Source organism: Acipenser ruthenus, chromosome 11 (assembly GCF_902713425.1).
Source record: "Acipenser ruthenus chromosome 11, fAciRut3.2 maternal haplotype, whole genome shotgun sequence".
Lineage (NCBI taxonomy): Eukaryota > Metazoa > Chordata > Actinopteri > Acipenseriformes > Acipenseridae > Acipenser > Acipenser ruthenus.
Window position 1 is genome coordinate 4,612,429 of NC_081199.1, and position 10,684 is coordinate 4,623,112.

Below are 10,684 nucleotides of genomic sequence, written 5' to 3' on the forward strand. Positions count from 1 at the left end.
GTTTATTGATGTGTCATGAAAGCTTCCTGGGATTCAAATCAAGAGGGAGCAAATAAATATCTATTGGATTAAACGTCTCCTTGAAGCATGTTAGCTGCTGAACTGCAGATGATTTCTCCCTGAGATCTGGAACTCTATCTATTGAAAAAAAAAAATCCAAAGTTTAAAATCCTTTTACCTGTGACTTAAATTCAGTTTATGTATTTATAACCTGTAGCAGTATAGTGATATCTGGAGTTCCTTGGTCAGTCATATTGCGTTCTTTATATTTTAACACCTGTCCATTTCTTTAGCGACTCTATGATTCTCATACTGAAAGTGCTGACGATACCACTCTGCTTTAAACAATAACTCAATCATGAGGAGCTGGGGTTATTCGATACAGCATTAACTAGGACTGTGATTGCTTTTGCTGTGCATTATCTGAAACCTGATATTGCCCAAGACAAATGCAATGGTTTCCGACAGGATGATAGCACAGTCAGTCAAATAGCTATTGGACTGGGTTCGATCCCAAAGAGGCACTGCTTCTAAAGCTCTGTGAATGTCTGGCCTCAAACTGCTTGTTAGCTGGTGTCTCGCAATACTTTGACTTCACAAAACGCTGTTGATTAAAACCTACTTAAACTACCTGAATAACGAGATCAACATTCATTGCAGTCAGTATCAACAAATGATTTGTGAGGTGACATTAAGCATTTCAAATTGGGGTAGCGGACAGGGGTGGGGTGGAAACTGGCCAAAACAAACAAGAAACATCAGTGAAAACTACAGCTATGCATCCAACTATGTTTTTTTTTATATATGTTTCCAGATGTCAATGAATGCAAAGCATTCTAGCGCCATGACAAGCTGTCCGCTACGCCTCACAAAAACAGACTCTGTAGTCATTTGCACTTTTCAAGCTCTGTTCAGGTAAACTGTTTGCCTGTTTCTGTTGCATGATCCATACGGGCGTGCAGCATAGCACATGGAAGAGAAGAGGGAAACACATCAATAAATGCTGTTCCATTAATCTAGCTCTTGAGAGAACGAGTGCCAGTGGTATCCAGAATGCTGATTTAGATGCTGAACTGAATTATGAAAATCAATTACATGTTTTCAGAGTTTCTGATGGGCTGCACTTCACAGCTAAAGCCACTTTGTTCTTAGTGGAAGGAAATTAATTTTCATCTTTTCAGACATTTTTCTCAATAAATGAGCTCACACTACACACGGACTGGATGCTCTCTCATCCTATCTTCTGAAGCTGAACATTTAACAGCGACGTTTATTTCCAGATTGATTTATTTGCTTGTTTGATTTATTCGACTCTCAAACGTCAGGGATGTGGTTTATCATTTAAGGACGGAGCTCTGATGTAACCTCAGATAATCATTAGGTGTGCCTGTCACATCTCCACCCTGAAACTCAATCTCATCTGACATCAAACTGGGGCTGCAGCTGGCTCCATCCACAATCTACAATTCAATCTGGCACTGTACATTACACAAAGGCATGCCGTTTTTTGGATAACTGCTATTTATACATTAATTCAGTAACCTCCAATATTTCTGTGAAAGTATAATATATTCAAAACCTTCCTGTTCAGTCTACTTTTTGATTTTCTCAAGTCCCAGATTTTGAAACCCATCTCTCTCTCTCTCTCTCTCTCTCTCTCTCTCTCAAATTCAAATTCAAAGGTGCTTTATTGGCATGGCCATTATTCACAGTATTGCCAAAGCAATGCATACACAGTACATCATCTGAACATTAAATAGACAATAACACTGATGAGAATAATAATGATAATAATAATGGTAAACAAATATAAATAATAACCACGTTATTAATAAGTTAACAATAACAACAATGAAATATAACAAGACTTGAACTAATGTAGAGTGCTCACTGTTTGTCCCTCAGGCTGTGACAGGCGGCTGTGTACTGGGCTGCCAGTTGGACACAGCTGGACTCCTCTCCAAGGAGGATTGGGAGTTTTTGAGAGTCTGGCAGGTCTGGGAATGTTTTGCAGAGATGTTTTATTTGTGGGAAGAAAGTTTCCCTTATTTCTCTGTATTTTGTACACTGCAGTAGAAAGTGCATCTCTGTCTCTACTTGTTGGAGTTGACAGTGATGACACAGCCGGTCCTCTTTGGGCAGCCAGGTCTGCCTGTGTCGGCCTGTTTCTATGGCCAGGCTGTGCTCACTGAGCCTGTATTTGGTTAGGATCTGCCTCTGCTTGTTGTCTTTCACCCTGCTCAGGTATTCAGCCAGGGTGTAGTGTCTTTTTAGTGTCTCTCTCTCTCTCTCTCTCTCTCTCTCTCTCTCTCGCTTTCTCTCTCTCTCTCTCTCTCTCAGTCTCTCTCTCTCTCTCATGTCCTTTGTATTGGACATTCATTAGATAAGTTCCACCATCAGTGTGAGTTGGAGAGATGGCGTTTTGGGCTGGCTGGAGGCTAGTAATTGGTTTCTGCTGTGTTGGGTATTATTGCTTCAACGTACTGGGAATATGTGTGTGATTCCTCTGTTCTTGAGAGCGGCAGGGGAGCACTGCTCTGCCTTGCTGTTCTTCAGTTAATGTATTCTCAAGATGTCTGCTGTTTCCAGACTAGTGCTTCTGAGAAAGTACAGAATAACACATTCACTGACATGGGGCATGTCATAGCTCTAGAGAAAACAAGCATGACAAAATATCCCCTTCGTTCACAATTTTTTTTACTTCATTTATAGAAATTTTAAAACAGTTTGTTGCAGAGCAACGCATGGGCTCCCAGCTGTCAGGTTCCAGCAGAACATTTTCATTAACCCAGGCTGAGGTAACAGTATTAATATTATTATTATTATTTTAACTTTGTTCTGTGACATTAATTTTATGGTCTCCTTCGGCCCATTTCCAACTAAAGCTTTATGTGCAGTGATTACACAAGGTGAATTGCTCAGTATCTGTTTAATGAAATAAATCCTGCGTTTGACGATTCCTTTGGGAATTCAGTTACAGCTAACTGCATAATGAGGCATCTGCTCCTGTGCATCCAGAAGAGGGGCCATGCAGGAAGGTTTGGCACAGAGAGCTCCCGTGCATGGCTTAGACAAAACCATCTGTGGTTTGCGGGAACTGATGGCATCCAAATCTCAAGCTACCACAGATGTGACTCATCATGCTTCTTACATCTGGACAGTACCAAGCAGTGTAACACTGTTCTGTGTGTAAATAATAGGGTCTCTTCCTGAAAGTGCAGTGAGTGTGTAATTAACAATGCGCTAATTGGGTAATTGGGGAGTGTAATGACAAGCACATGGCAGGGTAAGGGGGACACACGTTTGGGAACCAGGTAGTGAAGTTGAATGGTATATTTATTTGCTGCAGTCTTTGCTGTTCAGCGATTTTCAATTTAAAATGCAAATGTACAGGCAATAACAAAAGGCATCCCCCAATTATCAAAACAGGTCAAATGAGCCCTGGGTTCAAAAAGGATCTGATTCCTGATTTAGGTTTTCAAAACAGGCTTAAAAACATGTACCACACTGTAGTGCATGTAGGGACGTCGTCTGTCCCTGTTCTTCCAGGTTTTGAGGAAGGTGTCCCAGGAATTCAATATGCCTTCCCAGGATACTACATGCCAGTACTATAAATTGAGCATAAGCTAGATAAATCAAATATTACTACAACAGACGCACAATATTAATTGGTTGTCAGTCCTATAGTAGTAATTTTATCACTTTTTTTACCTTTTGGATGAATGGAGGATTTCTAAAGAGAGTTTAAACATTTAACACCCCTCCCTTTCCATTCGGAGGTGTTGTTTTTTTCTACCTCAGAGGGGGCAACCCTAAACGTAGGGAGTTTGAAAACGACTGTCTCTTGCTGACAGTGCTATTTTTATGTTTTTCTATTCGTTTGTGGCTGCCATAATCAAACAATCATCTTTTAACACTTGTGATGCCGTGCTACGCAAAAAAAATCCCTTTAGAACTGTGAATTACTTAACAAAAAATAAAGTTAAACCTTCTGAGCTACCTGCACAGTGAGAATGGAACAGCTAACCTCAGATCTTTCTCTTTGACGCATTCTGATTGCAGTTTCCCCACGACCTTGATTAATAAAACCTAAGGCTTTCATCTGCTGATAATACTCGAGGTACACAATGAGTTTAGAAACTTCAAAGGCATCTAGAGGCTCACTCATTTTTTTCCTCCTCCCTAAGCTATCCATCAAAGCAAGTGCCCACCTTGACAAATGAGGATTGTTATTATGAATAAAACATTGCACTCTCACTTTCCATGGCTCTGTGAATTCTTAAAGAGGGATTGCTTCTGCACATTTGAATGTTTTAGAGAGATTCTTCTATCTTCCGCTGTGCAAGTCGTAATCTCCAGGTTACATAAGCAGTTAGCCCTCTTTTCATGATCCGTTATGTTTATTAATTGATTTGTGTTGTAGAGAGCCAGCCAATGACTAGGAGTTTGATAACAGAAATCACATGGGTGTTAGGTTGTCCTGATTTACGGTGATAAATGCAGCAGGTATCTCCTTCAGAGAAATAAGAACAGAGATCATTTGTAACACCCATGCTTGGGATCACTGAGGAAAGCTATTTTCTGTTGTGAATTATGACAACGGTCATAATCCTAACCCTAACCCTTTTCTGATACAATTACATATTTTGTGCTTACATATATTGTGCAAAAAGATTGACACATTAAGTACATCGTACCTATGCATAATAATAATAATATTTGTTTATTTAGTCTTTATCCAAGGCGACTTACAGAGACTAGGGTGTGTGAACTATGCATCAGCTGCAGAGTTACTTACAATTACATCTCACCCGAAAGACAGAGCACAAGGAGGTTAAGTGACTTGTTCAGAGTCACACAATGAGTCCGTGGCTGAGGTGGGATTTGAACCGGGGACCTCCTGATTACAAGCTGTATTCTTTAACCACTGGACCACACAGCCTTCTATGATAACATTGCAATTATGTGTAAGTACACATGCATTTACTAAGTAACTACTATGTAAATACACAGTAATTAGAGAGACTTAATGTAAAGTGTTACCGATAATATTACCCTGGGGGACTAAATAGCAATTCTGCACATTGATAGTGACATTAGACTTGTGATTTAAGGTTAGGATGCGGTTCATGTGAAAATTATTCTGGAAGTGGTCCTAAAGAATTGAACTCTTTAAGATACAACGAGCGCAAACAAACACTGAGACGAGTTTGCTTGCATGATAAAAAACCATCAATAATATAAATCCTTAAAAACTAAATAAAATGTGCAGCGCAAGCCCTCGCCCTGTCTGCAGTGTCTGACAGCCACCTTGGGAGTCGACACACAAGCATCCCAGCTCATTTTCATGCACCGATCTGTAAACTAAAGAGAAGGAGACTGTACTGGGGAGCATACCAAGATGCTTATCAACAGCCAGCCTGCATTTCCATATTAATATTCATTAAACAGCATTGAAGATAACACTTTATAGTACCTTCTCTTAACAGTAAAACCTTGGATCCTCTAGAACACTTGGTGACACCTGCCAGAGCTTATATATCTACCCCTTTTAAAATGATTATTGGCCATCTCATTTATTTGCTCCCTCACCATTCATATGCCAAGTATTAATACCGTTTAGAAATTGTTTTAATAATTGATGCCAAATACAAACTCACTGGAAAGTCACTTGTCCAGGTATTGTAGGTAAACACTTTCACAGTGCTATAAACCCATATTAAAGACTGTAATCCACTCCAACGTGTTCAAATTTAAGGTTAAGTAGTACTGTAAGGGAATGTTTGATTCATTAAAGGGTTTTGGCCAAAGAATTCATGTCGTTCCTTCATTATGTCTAAACCATTTTTTTCTGACATTTCACTTTCAAGGTTCATTGATTTTGATGCCAGTTTATTCCATGAGCAGAAAACATCCATCACACAAGGAAAGTGTTAAAGAAGCATTAAGTGTTGTAACATTCCCAAAAATGATTACACAGAAACAGGCATTTTATAAACAAAACTAGACAGGTAGGAAGAGAATGAATGGTGCACTCAGGCTGTGCAACCGAGAATGCAGTCCTGTGTCACACACAGCCTCAAAACTACCACTGATAAACTGGACTACTGTACTCTATAGGTTGGTGCTGCATAACATCGATATACTGGTGTGTTCCTGAAAACATGACAGTATGATTTAGAGCTGTAGCAGTTCTCTCATTTCAGCCCTCTTTATTTTTGAATGGGCTAAAACACAAAGATGATGTACAAGCTGTCATTCCTTGCCAGGATGGAAAATGCACTGAAGGAGGAGCTACAGCCAGGAACCATCTGAAGCCATCCATACTAGCATGGTGCATGTCTTGTAAGCTAGTGACTTAAATGGAAGCCAACGTGTTCAGGTACTGTATCGAATGCGGTTGCTGTTCCATGCATGTGATGTCATCTGTACACTGGATAAGATGCACTGGAATTTTAAGAAAGCTCTTATACTGTCAGTGATGTGTAATTAGTAACACAGCCTCTTAGTAAATATCACATTTTTTATTGTTGATTTAAAGTTTTCTGGATCCCTTTATCAGAAGGTGCCTGTACATGTGAAATGTTTCGGTAAGATATACTACAATTGTCATTTTTTTTGCATGCTTGAAAATGTTTATATATTAAAAAAATATATTTTAAAACAAAAACAATAATACAAAAATACACATGAATTGGGCCACATGAACACCAAACTTAGGACTGGAGAAGTAGAACACATAATGCATTGGCTGTTGTAGTATTTACATAAAGGGAAGTTAGCGTCTCTTAACCAATACCCTGGTTTTAAAAGCCACTCAGTGCAATCAGCTTTCGTTGGTAAGTCTTGTTTTGTTGGCTTGTTTTCCTATTTTGTAGTTGTCAGTGTTTCTTATTCTGATGGATTTTTAAGCATAATAGACTTTTATTGCAGATATACATGGAACATACATTAAATATTCACATTTTAACCTAATACAAACAATGGAACTATGAAAAAGACCTAGGAGTTTATGTTGACTCAGAAATGTCTTCATCTAGACAATGTGGGGAAGCGATAAAAAAGGCTAACAAGATGCACGGATATATTGTGAGAAGTGTTGAATTTAAATCAAGGGAAGTAATGTTAAAACTCTACAATGCATTAGTAAGACCTCACCTAGAATATTGTGTTCAGTTCTGGTCACCTCGTTACAAAAAGGATATTGCTGCTCTAGAAAGAGTGCAAAGAAGAGCAACCAGAATTATCCCGGGTTTAAAAGGCATGTCGTATGCAGACAGGCTAAAAGAATTGAATCTGTTCAGTCTTGAACAAAGAAGACTACGCGGCGATCTGATTCAAACATTCAAAATCCTAAAAGATATAGACAATGTCAACCCAGGGGACTTCTTTGACCTGAAAAAAGAAACAAGGACCAGGGGTCACAAATGGAGATTAGATAAAGGGGCATTCAGAACAGAAAATAGGAGGCACTTTTTTACACAGAGAATTGTGAGGGTCTGGAACCAACTCCCCAGTAATGTTGTTGAAGCTGACACCCTGGGATCCTTCAAGAAGCTGCTTGATGAGATTCTGGGATCAATAAGCTACTAACAACCAAACGAGCAAGATGGGCTGAATGGCCTCCTCTCGTTTGTAAACTTTCTTATGTTCTTATGTTCTTAATGCCTAGTAAAAATAAAACAGTCACATTTTCTTTGCCAAGCTATTTGTGGTAGTACATTGTCCGCAGATAATATTACAATCGGTATAGGTAGGGTATGTTTAATTGGGTCTATCAGCATAGTAATACTGATATTGTTCAGCTTTCTGAAACTGGGTTTACAAGAAGATTTCATATTGTGTTTAAGGACTGTAAACAGCAGCCCGCCTCATTTCATCCATCGAAAAAATGAGAGATAAACTTAATGTGGATAAAACGGTATCACTTTACATGAAGTGTCTCTAATTACTGTGTATTACATAGTAGTTACTTATTAAATACATGTGCACTTACACATGATTACAATGTTATTATGCACAGGTACAATGTACTTAATGTGTACATATTTTTTGCATGATATATGTAAGTACACAATTGTATCAGAAAAGGGTTAGGGATAGGGTTATATCATGCAAAAATATTTACACATTAAGTACATTGTAACTATGTATAATAGCATTGTAATTATGTGTAAGTGCACTTGTATTTACTAAGTAACTACTATGTTAATGCACAGTGATTAGAGACACCATGTAAGTACATGTAGTTATATTAGTTATTCTGATACCACTTAAAAGAAGTCCTAAGTTCTGTATTTAAAACCAACTTAGCTAAAAATATATAATCTTTCGAATCTCTGGGTCTATTTGTCAGACATGGAGAAGTGATATCCAGCACTTCCTTGCAACAGTTTTAATGTGCGTGTCAATATTTAGATCTGTTTTAGAATGTGAGAATTCTTCTATATTATCATACAGTATGTAAATTCTACTGCTGTAGGCTGCATGCTCCACTGGCAGAATACACATATACATACACAGTACTATATAATCAATCTTACGCCAGCTTATGGAGCTCCCTTCAGTCTATCCAAATCATAAATCAATACATTCAGTAAATCAGTAGTTATAATAATAAGATCTGCATGAACATTTAATAAAGCATGAGCATATTTCTTTTTCAGCAGATAAATAGAGCACAGCATATTGGGCTTACCATGGATGGAGATTCTGGAAATCACAATGGCAGCAATTATGATGATTATAGTGAATATGAACCTGATCCTGCACCAGAGTTCTTCAACATCACTGATCACGCTACCAGCACACCATCAAATGAACACCTCATGAAAATAATAGCCATTTTGCTATATACCACAACGTTTGTGCTGGGTGTGTGTGGGAACGGGCTGGTCATCTGGATGACGGGCTTCAAGATGAAGAGGACAGTCAACACCACCTGGTTCCTCAGCCTGGCCATCGCTGACTTCATATTCTGTGTCTTTCTTCCCTTCAGTATCGTGCATGCAGCCTACGACTTCCACTGGCACTTTGGACTGGTCATGTGCAAGATGAACTCATTTATAATGTGCCTCAACATGTTTGCCAGTGTCTTCATCCTAACTATCATCAGCATTGACCGCTGTCTTTCAGTTGTGTTGCCAGTTTGGTCGCAGAATAACCGCACAGCAAGGAGGGCTGGTGGACTTGTTGTGACTGCATGGCTTGCATCTGCCCTGTTAAGCACCCCCTCACTAGTGTTGCGGGACATCCATGTGGAAAATGAGAAAATCATTTGCTTCAACAATTACAATTTGACTGCAGACACATCGCAGGCTGTAAACAAGTACCACAAAGCTGTCGTCTTCACCAGATTCTTTTTCGGTTTCCTCCTTCCTGTCATTGTCATAGTCATCTGTTACAGCATCATCGTCAGGAACCTGAAAAAGAACCGCCTGGCCAAATCATCCAAGCCATTTAAAATCATTGCCAGCATCATCATCACATTCTTCATCTGCTGGGTGCCCTATCATGTGTTCAATATCCTGGAGCTAAACCATCGAGAAATACCGCACTCGGCGCTCCATCATGGGATTCCGATCGCTACTGGCCTTCTCACTGCAAACAGCTTCCTAAACCCTGTCCTCTATGTGTTCATGGGAAAGGACTTCAAGAAAACATTCAAGCTGTCGGTCCTCTCCAGGCTGGAAAATGCATTATGTGAGGACACACGCACCACAAGCAAACACAATTCAGGAATGAGATCTGAACTGGAGAGATCTTCAACAGCCATTTGAAAAGGTACATGACAGATCACCCGTTAATACGGCTAAATCAGTAATAGCCGTGTGTGCCTTTTCTCTTTCTACACAGTGTATTAACAGATACACAATCCATATTAATAGCAGAGTATGAAGGATCTGCATTCCTTCCCCTGTTAAAACGGCACAGACATTGTTTATATTTCTGACATTGTAAATAATAACAAAAGTGTCATTTCTTACCTGTGTTTTGAATCGGGGATCTGGGTAGCTGAGTTCTTCCTGTAAAAAGGAAAATGCATCAGGTTAGTTTAAAAAACAAAGCGTGGCTGTTGGATGTTGAGCAGGGTATCCTCAGGGAGAGGTGCACGTTTCCCTGATGATATTATGCAGATAATGTCAACCCGTAAAGAAAATATTGCACCAGTAGTTTTAAAATATAATGAACTAATTAACTACCTGGATGAATCTATCCCTATCAAAAATAAACAGTAATTGCAGATTATAGTGTTATATATTATGGTTGTGCTATATTAATATTATTTTTTGTCAACTAAAAGTTAGAAAACTTCCAGTGTGTGTGTGTGTGTGTGTGCCTGCATCCGGTGTGGCCCGCGTGTTCCTAGGTGCTAGCATTAGCCAAGAACGGGGGGGACGGGGGGGGGGGGGGACGGGACACAAATTCTCAATTAGGTTGTAAGCAGCCTAATATAAAGTAAATAAAACTATCCTCTTAGATATGTGTGTATATATGGTACATATACACCATTATATATGTAAGTGTGTATATATGTGGTTTATTGGTTGTATTAAAAGCCCTGCTGGGTTTTAGAATTACCTGCCTCTTACAATGGTTTAGGCAATAAAAGGCTGCAGGTATTCAGTGGGGGTTTGTGTGGGCTGAAGGGATAGCTGCTATCTCCCCCGGTAAAAGCCTAACT

At 39.2% G+C, this 10,684-nt stretch overlaps 1 protein-coding gene across 1 annotated transcript; it reads left to right on the forward strand.

Annotated features, from left to right (window-relative positions):
- The first annotated feature begins 8,609 nt into the window (after positions 1–8,609).
- On the forward strand, positions 8,610–10,375 carry LOC117963185 (chemerin-like receptor 1). Its single transcript, XM_059032671.1, has one exon. The coding sequence runs from the start codon at positions 8,646–8,648 to the stop codon at positions 9,777–9,779; it is 1,134 nt and encodes a 377-aa protein (XP_058888654.1). The 5' UTR covers positions 8,610–8,645; the 3' UTR covers positions 9,780–10,375.
- Positions 10,376–10,684: the final 309 nt, after the last annotated feature.